The 21,363-nt window shown below is 43.6% G+C and overlaps 1 protein-coding gene across 2 annotated transcripts in view; it reads right to left on the bottom strand.

Annotated features, from left to right (window-relative positions):
* The window catches only part of SMPDL3A (sphingomyelin phosphodiesterase acid like 3A), an 86,235-nt gene that overhangs the window by 52,720 nt on the left and 12,152 nt on the right, over positions 1–21,363 (bottom strand). The window contains exons 2-3 of one of the 2 annotated variants that reach the window (XM_068231394.1): positions 10,676–10,889; positions 7,160–7,304 (exon numbers count right to left, since the gene is read on the bottom strand). In XM_068231394.1, coding sequence (XP_068087495.1) covers positions 7,160–7,304; positions 10,676–10,889 — 359 coding nt within the window. The remainder of the gene's footprint in view (positions 1–7,159; positions 7,305–10,675; positions 10,890–21,363) is intronic. The other variant, XM_068231396.1, reaches the window with a different exon arrangement.

Raw genomic sequence — 21,363 nt, 5'->3', positions numbered from 1 at the left:
CAAAGCACAAAGGAGCAACTCTCTCTCTGTACAAGTCTCAGGCAAGCACGGAGAAACGGAACATGGCGGCCGCTATTTATAGGGTAGGGGCTGGCCAGGGTCCCCCTCTGTGATTGGCTGCCGTCAGAGGGCCTGGGAGCCCTCTGATTGGCTCTAAGGACATCAATCTGGGCTATGACGCTATTCGAGCTCGGTACCGAGCTCGAATAGCGCCGGGTTGCTCGAATAGCTCGAATAGTGAATGGGCTATTCGAGTGTACTCGGATAGCCCATTCGAATAGCTCCAGCTATTCGGAGCTCGAATACCGAGCTCGAATAGCTGAAAAAGAGCTCGAATATTCGAGCTACTCGAATATTCGAGCTCTGCTGAGCACCACTAGTCAGGACTCAGGACTCAGGACTCAGTAGACACGGTGCTGGTAATGGTAAGGCTCCACATGGTGCACATCTGTACTAGTTACTTCCCAGTACTAGGGTAGCAAAGAAAGGGGGCTCTAAGAGAAGCAAGGATGAAAGTTTAGCCCCCAACCTGCTGGCAGGGACAATAAATACGGGGGGGGGGGGGGGCAGTGGCGTACCTAAAAATCCCACTACCAGCCAGGCCAGCATCAAGTTAAAGTGTACCAGAGGTCAATAGAGAAAAAAAAAGTTTTATACATACCTGGGGCCTCCTCCAGCCCATATGCTTGGACCGCTCCCACGCCGCCATCCTCCGCTTCCTGCAGCTCCGGTAGCGGGTCCCGTTAGTTCTGCCAGTGGCGGCCAGTCTGTGCAAGAGGAAGTGCGCTCTCTACATATCTCTCCAGCAGCTGCGGGGAGCGCACTTCCTCTTGCACAGACTGGCCGCCACTGGCAGAACTAACGGGACCCGATACCAGAGCTGCAGGAAGTTGAGGACGGTGGGAGCGGTCTGTGCGGATGGGCTGGAGGAAGCCCCAGGTATGTATAAAACTTTTTTTAATTGGTCTCTGGTTTCCTTTAAAGACAGGGCCCCCCTCCTGCTCCCAGTCCCATGCCATCCCCCCTCCCCAAGAAAAGAAGCACACTACCAGCCAGGCCAGCACCACGTTTAAGACAGGGCCCCCCTCCTGCTCCCTGTCCCATGGCATTTACACCTGCCCCCCCCCCATCCCCCAGAAAAGAAGAACAGTAACATAACACGGCTTCACAGAGACTCACCAGTCCCCACCGTGGCACCAGGATCACTTTTGCTCAGAGAAGGGCAGAGAGGAGAGGCGCGCCACTGGGTGACTCAAGACAGTCGCATCTGTCACTCACTGGCGGCCGCACGCTACCTCCTCTAACTTGAGACTCAGTCGTCAGCCAGTCTCTCCCTCTGGCAGCTGCGTCTCCGCTGGTACGTCAGGTGACACGGTTGCCATGGAGATGCGCCGCGTGGTGAAGCAGCCTCCAAGTTCTTTACATGAACCTCCGTGCCTGCTTTCTGAGGCTGAAGGGGAGGGAGGAGGAAGAAACGGGGAGGAGGCAGCTGAGGAAGTTGAAGGTAGCTGCGGCCTGCCTGACGTGGTAGTAAATATAAACATTGGCGGCCGCAGGAGTTTATACAGGGGACAGGGGCGGCTGCACAGGGCTCCTTGTGTCACCTCTTTCCATGATGACACCTGGGGGTGGGCCGCTCCTGCCGCTTGACGGTAGGAAGGCCACTGGGGGGGAGCACAAAGGCTACCTATTATTGCCAACCGAGGTCAGGGGAGGGCAAGGGCTATTGATTGCCTCATACTACTATGGGAGAGATGGAAGCACAAAGGCCATGTTGGGAAATGTAATAGAGAAACCATAATAATAGGGATGCAGTGATAACTATTACATTAACTGCTTGAGTACCACAGGCTTGCACCCCCCTAGTGACCAGGCCAATTTTACAATTCAGCACACTGCAGCTTTAACAGTTCACTGCAGGGCCATACAACTTAGCACACAAATGAATCTTGCCTCCTTTTCTTGCCACTAACATAGCTTTCTGTTGGTGGCATCTGATTGCTGCTGAGATCTGTATTTTTTTTAAATTAATTTTATTGTATTTTTTTTTAAATAAAAATGACTATTTTCTTTATAATTTATTTCTCCCCCTGAGATCCAATCCTTGCATCAGCCCATGAGAATGATCGCTTTTTGAGCCTCTCCTGGGGGCAGCTCAGTGACAGAGCTGTCCCCCCTACAGCGCTGCCCTAGATCACAGCACTGTACAAGTATTTGCGGCCATTGAATTTTTTTCTTATTTACAGCCTGCCAGCTCTGATTGTGGCTGGTAGGCTGTTTGCGGAGTGAAGCTCCGTTACTCAGCAGGGAGGCATGATCCCGGCTAATCCCGCCCCAAGAACTTGATGCCGATCGGCATTAGGCGGTCCTGGGGGAGCCACTCTGCGACCGTTGATCGGTGTTAGGTGGTCGCAGAATTGTTGAAATATACTATTAAACCATGTTCACTTTTAAAGGGGAACTGAAGACAGAGGTATATGGAGGCTGCCATGTTTATTTCCTTTTAAGCAATACCAGTTGCCTGGCAGCCCTGCTGATCCTCTGCCTCTAATACTATTAACCATATCCCCTGAACAAGCATGCAGCAGATCAGGTGTTTCAGACTTTAAAGTCAGATCTGACAAGACTAGCTGCATGCTTGTTTCTGGTGTTATTCTGATACTACTGCAGAGAAATAGACCAGCAGGGCTGCCAAGCAACTGGTATTGATTAAAAGGAAATAAATATGGCAGCCTCCGTATACCTCTTACTTCAGTTCCCCTTTAAGACCACATCCGCTACAAAATAAAATAATTAATTAAGCTTCCCTAATAACATTGTCTTCCTAATTTTTACCATTAAAAATTGTTTCATTATTTTCTCAGTTCAAGGTGAAAAGTACCCACTGTAGCAAAATCCCACCTTTATTTCAAAATTAAATATTATCACCATAAATTGTGATAGGAACATAATTAAAGTTTTGTGATAAACGGGGGAAGCAACCAATAAAAATTTGTGGTTCTTATCTACTGCAGCACTTTTTATTTTAGAACTTTTATTTTATTTTAAAGCTGAGCAGTTAAATATTTTTCATTTTTTCTTTTTTTTTTCTTTTTTGTAAAAAATTTCTTGGAACGTCTGCCTGCCCCTTCCTTGCAGCCCTCCTGTCCCACGCCAGTCTTCCACGATCCTCCATTCTCCCGTCGACAGCTAGTTTTGTTACCGTCAAACTGGAAACGGCGCCTGCGCACCCCGAGCCACGTGTATCTTTCTTTGCGTTCCAGACCGCATTAGCATCCTGCGCTTATAGCGCATAGGGAACACGAAGATACGCTTGGTCCGGGGGTGCGCAGGTGCAGTTGCCGCGTCGATGATGCAAGGCTGCCCAGCGGTTGGCAGAAGCCCCAGGTAAGTGAAACACCTTTTTTTGTTATTTTTTAGTTATTCAGTTCCACTTTAATCATAATTATGATGCATAATTTTGTAATGATTCATAATTTTGTGAAAATACAACATGGCCGTAGACTTCATGCCCTTAGACTTCAATTCATTTGCAGAAAGCACAAGTCACTCATTTGCTGCTGGCACATGTCTATTTGGGAATCAAACATGGTGTATAAAATTATTCTGCAGGGACCAGGTGTGTAACGACCTGCAACGGTGTGCAACTTACAGAGTGCAGCAGAACTGTGTAAATATATTTACCTGTTCTCGTCGCTAAGGCTGAGTTCCCTCTATGCTGAATGTACAGTGCATTCACAGTGTATCCTGAGAGGATACTCTGTGCCCAGTTGCATGCCCAAGTTCCCACTATTCACACTATTGTGCATCTATTCCACAGTCATGGCCAACATTCCACTGCCGCCGACATTTGCATCCTCCTCCACTGCTGTCACCTACGCTCAGCTCCACTACATGGAACAAGTGCCGCTATGTAGCTGAAGCAACAGGCTCCCATTGAATTGCAAAAGACCAATTGGAATCCTCCCTAGCAACAGGGGAAATTCTTACTGATCCCACTCATCAGTGAACCAATGAGAATCCTCCCTGGGGATGGAAGGAAGACTGACAAGTTTGCATGGATCCTATAAATAAAATAGGATCCATGAACATGTCCATTTTCTGATGCGGAAACAGTAAGTTTTTTTTTAAACTAGTGGGAATGGGGTCTAAGGGTCTCATCTGCCCTCCCACAGCAACTCACAGCAATTGGAATAATTATGTGCAATTTTGCTTTTCACATGATTTTGGGTAAGTGTGGTCCCTGCCAAAGACTTCAATGCTTTTGGGGAAAATATGTTTTCTCAGGCCCATGGACTTCAATGAACCAGTGCGGAATGCGTTTTTACATGCCCACATGTTAGTGGATTCCTTGAACACAATTTAACTCAAGCGTAACTTGAAAAAATTAAGCAAAAATGAAATCAGGATTACCCTTGACATCATAATTGCGATCAGAATTGTAATTACAAAAATTTGCAAAAGTGATGTTACCTATTACAATTACCTTGACAAAGTACTCTAAAAGCATGGGGGTAGCAATCACCCCTGCCATCAAAGGGGGCCCCTCTTCCCCCCTCTCCCCACCTCCTCCTGTAATGTACTGAGAGCGCTTGTCATTTTTTCCTGCTTCTAGATGCAGTCTCCACAGCAGAAAACTCTCTGCTGCCATCCACTGGCTCCCAATTATGTGACCCTCATGGGGTTCGAGGACCAAGGGGGCCCATACTATCATTTTTGCTGGGGGGTCCTATTAAGTCTAGTTACGCCCCGTTTAAAAGTAATGTATTTGACATCAACTAATCAAGAAACTTAAGCACAGACATAATCAAGCTCTCTGGCTGATATGCAGCTCTTGTAAACATAAGAGCCAGAAGGGACGTTTTAAGCAAGAAAAAGTAGACCCCTCTGTCTTTAGATTGCCATGATGCAGAAATATAGAACTTGTTGCATAATACAAGACCCTCCACAAAAGAAAACGATTAATGTGATTCAACAGTGCTGCATAATTTATAAAGCAACTAATCTGTCATGTTCCTTTCCCCCAGAATCTCATTAGTATCTTGTAGCTGCATGTACTTATAAACTCACTTCCATGCTTCCAAAGCCTGGGAAGTAACAAGATGAAGCAGAGGAATCACAGAACCTATAAATATAGCTGAGTTTCAGCAAACTCATGTTTCCAGCTATTATTAAAATGCTGAACATAACATAACTTGATGTGACGTCTACATTTTGCATACTTGCAGCACCAAGTTTGCATTGTTCAATTACCAAATAAGTATATAGAATGTTTTGATGCAGGTCATTTGGGTCTGGGGATGAGGTTAATTATTGGTAATCGGGTGCCAAAGCAGAAAAATGGGCACCAAAGCGAATAGTAGCCGATTGACTACTATATTGGAAATAAAGGTTGTAGCCGATTGTAGACATGTGGCTACACCTTGCAGTCGTTTGGGCGCCAGGGTTAGTGTTGGGAGCTATGAGGGGAAGGTTAGTTTTAGGCACCAGAAGTGGAGGGATCAAGTAAGAATGGGTTCCGCGCAAGTGCATAGTAAAATATCGGTAATGTAAATTAATATTTTTTACTAGCAGCGCCACCTGGTGCTTAACTCCTGCAGTGGCGGCGCAACACATACAATTTTTTGCTCCAAGTGGTTAACTGCATTTCACTGCTTTTTTTTAGCCATCCTAACCAATAGATTCATACATCGTTAAATAGTTTGGTTGAAAAAGGACATTTGTCCATCAAGTTCAACCAGTGAATCTGACATTCATATTATAAAAACGGTTTCAGTTGGTTTAAAGATTTGAAAGTGATTTGAAAGTGTTGAGCTGCTTACCGAAATGCTTGAATTTGAGTTTCCTAATGCAACTGACGTGACTAGTCACTTCAGCCTTCTACAAGGCCTGGCTGTGTCTACAAATATAGACAAGGCCAGTGGCAGAAAGTCACCAGAGCAGAAGAGCCATAAGAAAACAGATATCTCTTCAGGATCTCTTCAAGCAAGGTAGAAAGCTGTAATGAATGTTGACAGAAGGTAGGTTGCAATCAACAGAACAGATCATGCATCTCCAGATGGAGGCCCAGGGCCCACAGCAGAACCCTAAAGATTTTTTTAGCCAATTAGAAAATATAAAATATTTCACATCTATGTCTTATGTAACGAGTTGTGCTTACTTATCATGGCTACCACAGGGTTTAATGAATTTCATGTACTATACTGTGGTGCCCACTGCTGATGTATGTGCAAGGTACCACACACTTACTTTTTTAATCAAATCAATTACTATGGCATTTTTAAGTCCTGGAACTATTTAAAATTAAAATGTGCACATTCATTTTTTCTAAATGATGGAAACTCCTTAAATGAATGCAGCGACCTAGTCTATTGTGAAAAATATATATATATTTTTAAACTCAGCAGACAGTAATGAAGATGTTCGTTTTAAAGCACACTTGTCCCTAGGCAAAATTATCTAAGGATCCACTTACCTCTGGAGGTGGGACCACATACTACTCACAGTACGTTGTTTGTCTCTTTGTTACCCTTGGGACGGTAATCACTCCTTGAAAATTTGAATCTTGGCTAAAGTCAAACTTTCAGACATGAAGAGGTATGAAGAGGCAGGCTCGCAGCCATGTTCCCTCCTATTGCCCTTCTCTTCCCTGCACTATTCACTTCCCTTAAGATGATGAAATAGGAGGGTGGAAGGATGGAACATCACAGCAAGCCTGCCTCTTCCTGTCTCAAATTTTCACGTTCAATAGTCAGTATTTTCAAGTAGCGACAGGGACCAAGGGGAATGAGGAGAGGAAGACAACACACAGAGTTATGTGGATCCAGCGTTAACATACTTCTGTGCTTAGCTTAGATGGAAGGGTGGTAAGACGTTCCTCAAAATCCACCCATCTGGGTCTGGGCAAAGCAGACCCCCACTGTAGGTTTTGAACCAACCTGGCTGCCTTGTATGCCAGAAAATTAGGGAGAGCCTCAGCACCTTGCAGTTTGGATCCAGATAACTATTATCCTGGGGTGTTTGTATGGCTAGATTTTAAATAATAGATTATGATTTTACTGGTGTCTAATTTTAAATTAAATTTTTGTTTACCAGAAGAATCCTTCATTTGGTGTTGTGGACATTGAATTGTGATTATATTTCATAACTGATAACATACCTGTGGCCAGTAGTCATGGTTGCCAAGTGCAGGAAATACATGAATATCTGGTAAGAGAGTGGAAATGGTGGCTGTCATATTTCTAATCACTTCTATCACCATCTTAGTAGATAATTCATTTACAGGAACATGAGGAGGACTATCTCTGTGGAACAAAAATATGAACAGAGAGGGAATCAACTATCTGTTTTTATTTATTGGGTGTCACTTATAAATCACAGTAACTGGATTAATACAGGTAGGAGATGTGCAAAACAACTTGTGCTCTTCCTAATGTCTCATTTCCTTGTATTGCATATTTTTTACACTAAATTGTTTCTGAACTATTAAAACATATGCAAACAAAATTTATTATTAGACTAAGGGCTCCTCCTGAGTATACAAATCAAATATTGTCTTAATTATTACTTCATCTAAGCAACGGTGACCATACACTATTTGGTATTGGTAAACAGTAAATGTCTCCATGATGTCAATCGGTAACCTGCTTTTCAGCTTACACCACACAACTGTAGATGAGTTTGCAGCAGGAATCTTTAATGAAATATCACTAGCTTTGTACCACTCAATGCAGTAGAAAGCATTACAGCCATTAATTGCATGGTCTCCAATGCTTATGTATTCTCCATTCAAGAAGGTCCTTTCCGTAAACCAACAATTGAATTCAGTGAAAAGATCTAATTTGGAGACTAAATCCCCAGTTGACAACTGGATTAATACGTTTTGAAATTGCCCAATTTTATTACTCACCAGCACTCAACACTGGTGAGTGTTTAAAGTGAACCTCCGGACTAAAAATCGACTCAGCAGCACTGAAAAGGCTTGGTGTTTCTTTAACAGTTTCACAGAACTTTGTTTCTCTTATACAAGCCTCATTTTTAGCTGCACAGAAGAAAACTGCCCGGGCTTTTTTCCCCTGATGCTGTGCAAAGCATGATGGGATCTCTGATTTTGTTGTTCTCGTTCTGCTGTTTTGCTGCAATTTTTTTTTATTTTACATTTTGAGTTTGACATTTGAAGCCTATCGTGTGCAGCTGGGAGGGGTAATCAGGACACAGGACAGTTGGAACTGTGTCTCATGCTCCCTGTCACTTCCTTTCAACCAAAAAGATGGCTGCCCCCATGACAAAGATGGCAGCTCCCATGAATCACAAACATTTGCCCGTTCTTTTAAAACAGGGTGGGTAAGAGATTATATTACCTATCTATTCTAATGTAACTTGATGACAGTATGTTTGTTTAGGCTGAAGTTCCCCTTTAAGGTACATACACATATCCAACAAAGTGCGCGACCAACACCATGGCATGACCAACCCCAAGACAAATAATTTATACGATCTGTATTTTCCACACACCAACCAACTGAATGACCAGCTCATTAACATACTGCACACGCAAGCTAAATGACGGACTGCATGACATGGCTGCATTCAAAACAAGTACGTCATTCAAACAACGTTGTACACACATGGCCAACTGCACGATATCAGCCCAACAGTCATGTGAGTTGATCCGCTGGATAGATCGGGCAAACCTCCTGATATCACTTGTCTAGTCATTTGCCACGTGTACACAGTCGTGATTGTCATCCAACAGACCATAATCAGACAACATTCAGGGAGTTTGGTTGAGCATGTGTACAGGGCTTTAGGGCTCACAAAGTTCACTATAGGAAGGCACTTAACAAATATACCACATGGCCAGGTAAGAACAGGGGACAAAGAAAAGAAAGAAATGGAGCAGTAGACTGGAAGGAACATTCCGGGAGACTTCTCAACTTTTCTCCTCAAAGGTTAGTTATTATGTTTCATTGTTTTTAAAGCGGATCCGAGATGAAAAACTAACTATAACAAGTAACTTGTCTATATATCTTATCTAAAGTTTAGGTAGTTTACACAGCATATCTAGCTGCAAACAGCTTCAAAAGTTTATGATTATTTATTCCTGTGATACAATGAGGGCAGCCATGTTCTGTTTGTCATTTTGTCGCAGGCTGAGGGCTGGAGATGCTATCAGCTTGCCTGTGTGTAAATTCAGTCCCCTCTCCTCCTCCCTCCTCCTCTCTGCCTCTGAAATCAATGGCTAGTAACCTCCTACTCCTCCTGCCCAGACTGAGCTCCCATAAGCCCCTGCTACAGTGCCAAGGCACAAAAGGAGCTGTGGGTGAGGCTTGTTTAGTTTGTAGGGAATTAGAGTATTAAAACAAAAAAAGCATTTGGCTTGAGGAATGCCCTATAAATTATATGAAAGGAATACAATTATGCAATGAGTAAAAGTTTATCTCGGGTGCACTTTAAGGTGAACACAGGTAAGTTGTATGTAGGATAAGTACTATATGTTTCCATGTTCATCACATCAGCGCCTTAATTCCTGTAGCTCAGGTAAAACGGACATGTGCGCTCAGTGCTTAGCAGTATTATTGGCACTAATGCCTGCAGAGTACCTCATGTTGCACAATTAGCATGACCTGTGGTACATAGGTAACATGAGCTTTGCTATGGTAATGCATGCTACACTAGTAATGTTACACACGTTACCATAGCAGCATTCCCCATACTCTGCTGGGGTTAGTACTAGTAATATTGCTGTGCACTGTGTGTTTTACCAGAGCTATGTGAATCAAGGCCCATGTCACATGTCAGTTTAGGTATACTTTAATTACTACAATTAAGTTTTTCAGATTAATTTAAAATATTACATCAGGAAGCCAGTTAACGGACATGTCCATTGTGTAACTCTCACATGGCTATTTCAAATTCTGCACTTAATAGATTATACTTATAACATACAAGAGATGTGCTACCTATTGTAAAATATGGAGATAGTATCCATCACATCATTCCTGAATCTGTCTAAACAATTAAATTCTCCTTCCTGAAGCAAAAGTCACATAAAATGTTTGCAGCTCTGTTTTTCATACATGTGTCTAATGCTCTTGATCAGGGGTCCCCAAACTTTTTCGGTCAACATACTTCAGACTGCTGAGGGGCCGGAACATACATAATATGATGTTGAAAAACATTAAATTGAATCTAGGTATTGATTCCCCCAATCATGCCGGTGGAGAACTCCCAGCAGCAGCCATTCAGTCATGCGGCGCCCGAAGAACGAAGAACGTCTTTGTGCACCAGACGGGGAAGCATAACGCAGATGACAATCTGCCGTCCAGTTGGACAGCAGTATCACCTGATGCAGAATTGGATTGGAAACTAGCGAATGACTGCTCAGTTCTGCAGTATGTGGATGGGTGTTGCCAGCACGCCTTCTCTATATGTGGGCCGCCAATATTGAAAGGTGCGGTGGGCCACATCTATAAGTTAAACATTTTGTATTTGGGGGCCGGTGAAAAAGCCTCGAGGGGACATTCGGCCCGCGAGCTTGAGGACCACTGCTCTAGATAATTTAAATTAATGAATTGGCCTTCTTAACAATATCTAGATTGGAGCATATTTTGAAAATATACACATACAGTATATGTAAATATTCATATCTTATTTGTAGACAGATAAAAGTTACCCAGTCCATATCATGAAGTCGACTTTTTGCTCTGACTGTTTGATATACTGAATTGCAGATAAAATGAGCCCATATGGTGAATCGCATAGAAAGTCTCCATAGATCCCAGGGTTTGAGGCATTGATACCCTTTGAGGACAAACAAACTTTGGTGTGATCATCAGTAAGGTGATAAGAGAAATCCAAGTGGAGGTCTGAAATGTGCCAGAACTGACCTAAAGGTACAATAGAAAGAGCAGATTAAGCCAGTATTTTCTATTCATTCGGATCTCTGTCTTTTGAAGAAATTAGCTGACTCTATTTCATTCCATATGAGTGTATAACAGCATGAACCCTCAAGAGGCACACTGTTGAGTATTTGCAACAACTGTATCACAATGGAGGTCAACCAGAGATCAGAGAAATGTCACTACTGTTTTCAGCCAATTTAAAGTTTTTAACCAAGCAAACATTTTTACCTTCTGTCCTGTGCAGAGATGTAGAAATTATAAGTGTCGTTCATGAAATTACAGGGGGCACGGAGGGACTACATGAGCAGAGTATTGCACATTCCACAATTACCACAACCCACTGTACATAAGCAAGGCAAGCAGGTTGAGCCATCATTTGGCTCACTCTGCCCAAGCTAACCGACGCCAAAGTTAAATAGACGCAACACGCATTACAGTAGTTATGCCGACCTTACCCATGAACGTGTAGAGCAGCCTTGCTCAAACTTTTTACCCTTGTGGAAGCCTGCAAATAACTTTTGGATCTCAAGGAACCCCTGCAAACAATTTTTTGATCTCAAGGAACCACTGCATTTATTTTTCAAGAGGCATGGTCTTAAAAAGCAGGTGCATCTGTTTATTTCACTATCCCCTATTACACTGTCACTCATTATACTGTCTCCTTATTCTAATGCTTTAATTAATGTGCTCATTATTATTCTGACCCCCAATTTAGTGCTTCTTTTTATAGAATCCCCTATTACAATGTGCTCTACTATTCTACCCCCACGATGGAGGAAAATGCAAAGGAACCCTTGCAGAGTACTCAAGGAACCCTGGTTGAGAAAGCCTGGCGTAGAGTGTGCATATGTGTAAGAGACTGTGCACAGTGTATGCCTGTCTTACTAGTTTATGTGTGTTTGTGTGTCTCCCCTATGCGTGTACATCATGTGTGGTGAATTAGGGGAACTCCACTCACTCCAACCCCATGGATAGCCAAACACACAGTTATCTTGTCTGTTTTTTTTTAATGTCACTACACGCTGCATCTTCTGATAATGTCAGTGCATGCTTCAACCTGTATTATATGTAATTTGTGTTTAGGGGTGGGAGAATGCACTTTTGCCAGGGGCATAACAATAGACCTTGCAAGGGATGCAGCCATAGGAGGGCCCAGAAGCCGCAGGGGCCCCATGGGGGGAGAAGTTTATTTACTCTTAACTTGAGAGACTGACAACTAAGGGCACAGAGACAAAAAACTGTTATGCTCTCTGCACATTTGTTGTAATGACTGTATCTGCTCAACCACTGATAAGGAATCATACAACGTTTTAAAAGTTTTGTAGACAAAGATTTGTAGACAATCCCTATTGAGTGTGCAGCAGGCTCTGTACTGTAGTGATGTTAGAGAAGTCTGCAGAGCCAGTTCTGCTTCATGAGAGATGGGCAGAGTGAGTGTAATAATCTGAGGCTGGGAGCACACTCTTCTGTCAGATTTCTGTATGCGTTTTCTGCACACCATGGGCTTGATTCACTAAACCGTTATAACTCATAGCACAGCCGCGCTAGCGCATTTGCGTGTGAAAACGCTGGCGCGGCTGTGCTATAAGTTATCACGGTTTAGTGAGTCAAGCCCCATGTGTGTCTGTATGTGTGAAAACATGCACATTTTATCACAGAAGCTAATGTAATTGATAGAGAAAATGCGTGCAGTGCTTGACTGCTTATCTGCATACGGAAAACACATTCAAGTGTGTACTAGCCAATTGAATAACATTGGTTTTCAGTTTACCTGTGCAAAAAACGAAGGGGGCCCTATCCAAGTTTAGCAGGGGGGCCAGGGATTCCTAGTTACGCCCCTGACTTTCGCATCTCCACCTTAGATGCTAGAGGACCTTGTCCCAGCACTGCATGTACCTAGCTAAAACATCTGCTTTTTTTAATTACAATTTAAGGGTGGGATTTGTAGTTCCTTTACAACCTGTTTATAATTGGTTCTCTTTACATTGAAATTCCCACTCTTATGGCAGTATTAGATTCACATTAGAGGGGGACTAATTCTATTGTTAGATTTTTGTATGAATTGTCATTATGCTAATCATTCAGGACTGTCTGACACAGGGTATTTATGTATTTAGGTCAACATATGTTTGCTGCTGTTTCTAAATATAAACTACTTCCTTGGTTACAAAAAAAGGCATGTGAAATACCAGGTCTGTAAAATCCATTGAGGACATAATAAATGCATTACAATTCATAGTAATATAAACAGACATGGTCATATTTGTTAGTAACCCTCCATAAATAAAAGAAGAAGCCGAAGCTTTCCCTGGAATAGCTTGAAATTGACAAGAGTAATAGGCACCCACACTTGGTTATTCCATATTTAACAACACAACCAGACTGTGCTTAGAGGTTTGATGTTGTCAAAAGAATTTTTCAAAAAATAACATAAATAAAAACGGCATGGACAAAACTGATGGGACTTTAAAACTTTTTTTTTGCACAACCTTTAGAGGCCATAACCGCAAATAACTCCTGTGGCTCTCAACAAAACTTCTGCACTGGTCAAAAGATAGTTTGACTCCCTTTTCTTAGGTAACCCCGTCCTAGCTGTGCTAGGTGCCTTCCCCAGAATGGATGTTTCAGTTCTTTCCTTAGAACATTCAAATCCCGGCTCACAGAAGGCCACTTGAGAATTGTCCAATAGTTCGTTTTTAGACATTCTTGGGTTTTCTTTTAGTTGTGTTTTATTTGGTTATTATCTTGTTGCAGACATAGCTTTCGGATGCTGAACACAGTGCTTCACTCCACAATGTGTTGATGTCATTGAGAATACGGGCAGCACAGTGACGTAGCGGATAGCATTCTTGCATTGCAGCGCTGGGGCCCTGGTTCGAATCCCAGCCAGGGCACTATCTACACAGAGTTTGTATGTTCTCTAGGCCCTCCAGTTTTCTCCCACATCCCAAAAACATACATGATACATGCATAGACATATGACTGTAGTAGGGATTAGATTGTGAGCCCCTCTGAGGGACAGTTAAGTGACAAGATAATAAACTCTGTACAGCGATGCAGAAGATGTTGGTGCTATATAAATAATAGTAATTGTTAATGGCTCAAGCTCAAGGGACATAGCATAACAACCTAAAACAAAATTAGCATCCTCCCAGTTTCACAGAAGGTATGATTTTCTTTCCGTTAAAAGCTTGATTTTTTGTATATGAACAGAGAGAGCTAATGTGACTTGCAAAACAGTGGAGACCCCTCGGTATCCCTGCATTATGCCCATGGCTAAATATAAAGAAGAAACACTACTTTACCCCTTTGGTAACGATGATAACTTCTGGTGTAGGATGACAAGGCTAAAAGGCTTATATTTTGCCCGATACGCTTGAGCATAAAAGTAAATTTTTATTAGGGTGTCCTTTGTGGAATCTGTGTGTATCTCAGGGCCTATGAGAGTGAGCGTGTGTGTGTCCACATAGCTTAAAGATGGCTGCAAACACTGGGACCACTGTATACTTCCTCTTCCTGTTCTCTCCTTCTTTTAAAAGACTACAGGTTTGATGAAAAATATAACAGTCAATTGAGCATGCTAGGGTCAATAGAACATTTACATTTTCAATCACATTGACTGAACCTGACGGAAAATTGCTTCCATGTGAGGCCACCATTCATCTACCTACATAATACATGATATCCAACCACAAACCTCACCAATTCATCTGCTGCTAAATGGTAACACTTAAGCACTTGTGGCATAAATGTGTTGCTGTTTATTTGCAGGGATTTTTTCAAAACTAATGCAATTAAATTGGAGCAAAAAAAATTGTAAAATTGAAGTAGATGTCTAGATCGGTAACTCTTATTGGTTGCTCTGAGCAGCAGCTCCAGTTTTGCCACAACTGTCACACCCAGTTTTGTCACACCTTGATGAAGCCCATTGGGTGAAACATGTAGGTGGGAGGAGCTACACCACTACAATCCCACACCGCATCGAGTGTGATCCCCGCTGCCGCGCTGATATGCTGACTGAGTGCGGGTTGATCACGGATCGCCGCTGTCATCCATAGAGCATTGCAGCTCGTAACCACAACCACAGGAGAGCCACAGCACACTCATTGGGGCATGTAAGCTATACGGGGTTGGCCACAACTCCCCAATCGAAGTAATAACTACCTGCTATGTGATCAGAGGCGTTTCACCCACCAGGCAGCTATAAATTCTTGCCTAGAGCGGCAGGAGGAGCCAGAAGCGCTGGTGAGTAGTGAGAGAAGAAATGCCTCTCAGCCCACTCAGGTATCAGTTTACACAGTAGCAGCTAACAGCAGCGCCTGACTGGACTCATAACTGGATTCACTGACTGATTAATTCAGTTCCTTCAGCTCAATGATTCAAAGAACCACAGTAATGAGTCAGTGAGAGAAGGCTTCGAGTACAGCATCAGCTTCTGAGTCCTGACTCTTCACTCTGATTCACTGATTCATTCAGTTCTTCTCTTTCTGCTACTGGTAACTGCGTGGATGTAGAGACTGAGCATAGCAGGATTAGCAGCCAGGCATGGACTTCCCCCCAGGCCACCTTTTTATTCAGTGATTTAGGGATGGTCTGGTCACTGTATTCAGGTTTGTTGTTGTACAGCAATGTGAAACACTAGGCTAGCTGATAAAAGTGCAATTAGAGGACAGGCAAGCTGGTAAATATACACAGCATGATGCAGAGCTTGCCTGGAGGGTCCCTGGGAAAACATCTGTTTGTCTCTACCCATTGTTATGACTGCATGTGCAGATAAGGTGTTAAACAGGTTGAAAAGTTTTGACAGTCGCTAGACTCCAGGAGGGCTGCTTTCTGACTTGTGTGGGAGACTGGCAGGGACAGCAGTCCTATTACCGGCAACTAGTCTCTGTGTAATTTGGGACTGCACTACAGATTAGCTCTCTGCTCCATCTTCTGCTATTCTCCTTTAGATTGTAAGCTCACAAGGGCAGGGCTCTCTCCCCCTTTTGTGTCTTGGAAATCATTATACATTTTATTCATCATGTTATTTTTATCACTGGCATTACCACTTCTGTATTTTGTATACTGTATGCTGTATAATTTTTTTGTATTTTGTCACTAATTATGTATCTTGTATATTAGTGTACACCATTGTCTGTATTATGTACCCCATGTTTGTTTCTCACTTTGTACAGCGCCACGGAATATGTTGGCACTTTATAAATCAATAATAATAATAATAATAATTCTCAGTCTCACTCCACTCCTCCTCTCTCTGGGCTAGTGCACGACAAAATCACAATAGCAATCGCTAGCAATTTGCAAATGCGACTTGATAATTTGGGCTGAGGCTGCCATGAATGGGCCTCAAGTCTATGTTTCTCCACAGGCCAAAAGGTCCCAGTCCTCCCCTGGTAGCAGCATAGTGTGTGTGTATAGTGTATATCTACTGTGTGCTGTGTGTGTATAGTGTGTGTGTGTGTGTGTGTGTGTGTGTGTGTGTGTATGTACTGTGTATAGTGTGTGTGTGTGTGTGTGTGTGTGTACTGTGTGTGCGTACTGTGTATAGTGTGTGTGTTGTGTGTACTGTGTGCATGTGTATATTGTGTGTGTGTGTGTGTGTGTGTGTGTGTGTGTGGTGTGTGTGAGTGCATGCCGCAATAAGTATATTTTATGGTGAAACGCTCTGCTGCATTACAACTATTTTCTGGTGAACCCATGCCGCAATAAGTGTATTTTCTGGTAAAACGCTGCTGTATTATGATTTTCGGGGGTCTTGGGGGTGGGGTTCACCACGGGGTGGGGGGTATGTGGCTGGGGGGCACTCACGGGGGGTGGGGGGCATCGCCACAGGATTTCTCGCCTGGAGTGACAAAATGGCTAGAGACGCCCCTGTATGTGATTGTACGCTCTGTGCATGCTGTGCTGGCGTTGCTGAGACTAATGCTGTATAACAACATGCTGAACTGCTGGCTTGAATACTATATTATGTATATTAACGAAGATGACCCTTTATTGAGGCTGGACTGACTTGCTAATGTCTGCAGACTTATAAAGCTGTTCATCTGTGGAACTTTAAATGGAGGTTATTTCATCTGGAACTTTTGCAGTCCTTTTTCCTTTAAAAGGAGTTTGTTGCTGTTATTACAGGCATGTTTTTTGCATGGACTATCAGCATAACCCGGCATTGTAATAGTCCACACAATTGTCCCAGAGCTCTGTAACTTACAATTGCATGCAGGTTTTTTTGCTCTTTTTTGGATGACTGCTGTGTATGAATGCATGAAGCAGGTGTGGGGTGCAGGGAGTAACGTGCCTATCCGAGGGTTCATAGTGTTTTTAAAGTTTTATTGGAGTGTTTTTTGATATGGTCAGAAGTTATTGCTCACAATAAAGAATGTTTGATACTTGACTAGTGAGGCCTGGATTAACTTTTTTGTTGGTGGAGGTTGTTACAAATTTCTTCATACACTGGTTTTGACAAATCTGCATTGTGTGTTAATGGCAAATAAATAGCAGCACCGCTACATTGCAAGCATTAACCACTTCCCGACCGCCTAACGCACAGAGGCGGCCGGGAAGTGGAGCCCTGAAGCAGGGGCGCCTTTACCTACTGACCACCCAGGCAGCGGCTTGGAGTGGCTTTGATGGGGAAGGCGCAATAAATTACTGTCAGTCCAAGGGGAAATAAAAATTCCTGTCCTGAACGACCGTTGTAAGGGACTGGAGAGAAAAAGATTTCCTTCTGTTTTAAGAAGGCAAATTACACCAAGCGTTGCTTTTTTAGTAGGAGGGCATTTGGTTCCTTTTATCCCCCTATACATTCCTAGTAGCTTGGGTCACCCTGAGCTGCTTGGTTACTCTGCTCTTTTCACAAATAGCCTTCTGCTAAGTCACTAAAGAATCATTCAGAGTTCAGAATTATAGATACTCCCTAAGAAGAAGGTGTCTGGTTTATAGCTGTTCTCTGCCCCTCCACAGAGGTGACAGCGCCCTACCCCCAAATGTTACTGAGTCTGCAGAGCGAGTGAGACAAACAAACAAACAAACAGTAAACTCTGCAGACAGCTGTGTGCTCTGCTAGAATGTCTGCATGTCTAGATGTCAGGAGGATCGCCATGACTAGCTATGGAGAGGTAGGATCATCTTATCCTCTCCCCTACACAGCCCGAACTTCTCCCTGAATTCAACAGGACAGTGTTTGAAGTGTGTAATGGACACAGTGGGGGTTGCAGGTTTTGTCTTTCATTGTGTGTGAGTGAATAGGAGGGCAGCATCTAAAGCTCAAACAATGATAATGGACATGTAAGCAATGTGTGTAATTACATCCATCACTACTTATAATTGAAGATGGCATAATAATGTATTTCCATTAATGCTGTCTGTTTGCCCTCTCTCTAATGCTATGTACCACCTCACGATTTTTCCAACGATTTTCCCGATGTCCATCAATTTTTTTTTTGAGCGACAAGTAGTCATTTACACGATGTCGTGACATCGCTTAGCATTGTGTGGTGAAAAGTGACCGTCACTGAGGATCAAGTAAAGTACTGAGGTCGCTTGACTTCTCGTTCGCGCCCGTCCTGTAATGTCACGTGACATCTCACATACCCGCTGGCAGGAAGATGAATCGCTGGACGCTTGTCATGAGGGACACCTCGCTGGATCCATCTTCCTGTGTTGTTGCAGTCACTGTGGTGAGTGTGGAGCTTAACTTTGCTTGCCCTCACCCTCTGCTCATGCTCCCTCTCCCACTGTCTCTCTGACCAAACAACTGCTACTTGGGGAACAATGTGCACAATTATGTACACTAGTCTGAGCACTCTTCAGGGGAGCCAGTAGCATTTGGAACTATTATTGTGTATTTATGTAGCACTGACATCTTCAGCACTTTACAGAGTACATAGTCATGTCACTGACTGCTCACTGGAGCTTACAATTTCATCCCTACCATAGTCAAACTGTAATGTCCGACCATATTATTATCATGTATTTATATAGCACTGACATCTTCTGCAGTACTTTATATAGCACTGACATCTTCTGCAGTACTTTACAGAGTACATAGTCATGTCACTGACTGTCCTCAGAGGAGCTCACAATCTAATCCTACTATAGTCATAGTCTAATGTCCTACCATATTATTATTATGTATTTATATAGCACTGACATCTTCTGCAGCACTTTACAGAGAACATAGTCATGTCACGGACTGTCCCCAGAGGAGCTCACAATCTAATCCTACCATAGTCATAGTCTAATGTCCTACCATATTATTATTATGTATTTATATAGCACTAACATCTTCTGCAGCACTGTAGAGAGTACATAGTGATGTCACTGACTGTCCTCAGAGGAGCTCACAATCTAACCCTACCATAGTCATAGTCGAATGTCCTACCATATTATTATTATTTATTTATATAGCACTGACATCTCCTGAAGCACTTTACAGAGTACATAGTCATGTCACTGACTGTCCTCAGAGGAGCTCACGGTCTAATCCCTACCACAGTTATAGTCTAATATTTTCAATATAGGATTGTTTTGGGGTAAACCAGTTGACTTATTAGTATGTTTTTTAGGATGCAGGAAATGTCTGAAGTGTCTGAAGACAGAAACTCCATGCAGATTTTGCCCTGGCCAATGTTCAAGCCTAGGACTCAGCACTAAAATGCAGTAGTGGTACCCACTGAGCCTCTATTCTACTCATAGATATCTGCTCATCCATGTCATCAATTCTGACCCTCCACTACCCTCCCTCCCTCCATTCTACTTCTCTTCTCTTGTATCACTTACACTACAAACACACTGTGCTTATCTCCAGAATGGATTATGAATCAAACTGTTAGGCCCAGTGCACACCAAAACCGCTAGCAGATCCTCAAAACGCTAGCGGTTTTTGAAGCAGATTTCAGAGCGATTCTAGGCATGTTTAGAGACATAAATACTAAATAATAATAATAATAATAATTTTCTAAACATGCCGAGTGTTTTTGTGAAGCAGATTACAAATATTGTTACAGTAAAAGCTGTTACTGAACAGCTTCTGTAACAAATACGCCTGGAAAACCGCTCTGATCTAGTGTTTTTCAGAGCGGTTTGCATTTTTCCTATACTTTACATTGAGGCAGAATCGCTTCTGCAAACCGCAAATGTGCAGCAGGAGGCACGTTTGCGGTTTGCTAAAAACCTCAAACCGCTGGTGTGCACCATCCCATGGAAATACATTAGCCAAGCGTTTTCACAGACAAATGCGGTTGGCGGATCACTGCTAAAACCGCTCGGTGTGCACTGGGCCTTAAACCACCTTACCATATCAGCCCTTCAATGTCATGATATACTCACTCCAGTCCTACCCTAACAGGTGGTAACATATTTGCATATCTCATAATGTTTGTGAAAAATTATTTTGAAAGTAAGAATGTCTTGCTTGATAATCCAATCTTGCAATGTGACTGCCATTGGAACTTGTAGTGTGGATGCTGTATTTATTTGAGGTGCATACTGGCAGCATGTGCTGTATGGCATACAATGCTGATCATCCACAAGGCAAACTTAGGCAGCTGCCTAGGGTCTAGAGAGAGTTTAGGGGCCTGGTGGTTGCTAGCCCCCACCAAATCTAACTAAATAAGCCAGGTGACCATCAGTGGAGGGCAAAGTGTTATCAGGGCCGGATTTAGGGAAAGGCACCCGAGGCTGGTTCCTAGGGCGCCAGAATGTTTGGGGCGGGTGGGGAGCCGCCTCTGCCATTTCCTATCCCCACAGTTTCCACAGACCGTTCACAGTTTCAACCACAGCCGCCCGCTGTGCACACTGCTGCCTGTCCGTGTGTGTTTGCAGCCAGCGGGCGGCTACAGAGAGGAGTCTGGGGAGGAGTGGCAGCGCTGTTACAGTGGCCAGTCAGTCTGCAAGGAGGGACACAGCAGCTGCGCCTGCACGGAGATCTCTCACGCCGGCGCTGGGGCTACACAGATAGCAAGCCAGAAACCCCCCGGGCTCAGTCAGGCAGAGAGATCTCCGTGCACAAATCCGCAGGGCCACAGCAGCTGTTTGTCCTTCTCACCTCCCTTCCGAGTCCCGACACAGCCACACAGGAAATCAGTGGGGAGGAAGTGATCAGCTGCTCGGATGTTGTGTGTGGAGCTCACATGGTGGGAAGAGCCGAGGCAGAGAAGCATGGCTCTGGGTGCAGCTTTCACCATACACAGAGAAGAGAAGAGGCACCTCAGTGCAGGAAGCTGGAGGATCGGATTACTGGCTGGGAATACATCCTGTGACTACTGCAGCAGCTGCCAGCTTGTGAGTTCCTGCTATGCTTGTAGCTTCTGTGACTGCATGCTTGTCCCCCATACCCTTCTAACCTCTGCCCCCAGCACCACTCCATATCATGCTCCCATCATGCCCCCCCTCCCACTCCACAGAGGCACCACTGTTCCCAGCATGCCCCCCCTCCCACTCCACAGAGGCACCACTG

Source organism: Hyperolius riggenbachi, chromosome 4 (genome assembly GCF_040937935.1).
Source record: "Hyperolius riggenbachi isolate aHypRig1 chromosome 4, aHypRig1.pri, whole genome shotgun sequence".
In the NCBI taxonomy this organism is placed as follows: domain Eukaryota; kingdom Metazoa; phylum Chordata; class Amphibia; order Anura; family Hyperoliidae; genus Hyperolius; species Hyperolius riggenbachi.
Note: the sequence above shows the minus strand (reverse complement) of the source record. Positions and strands in the feature narration are given on the sequence as shown.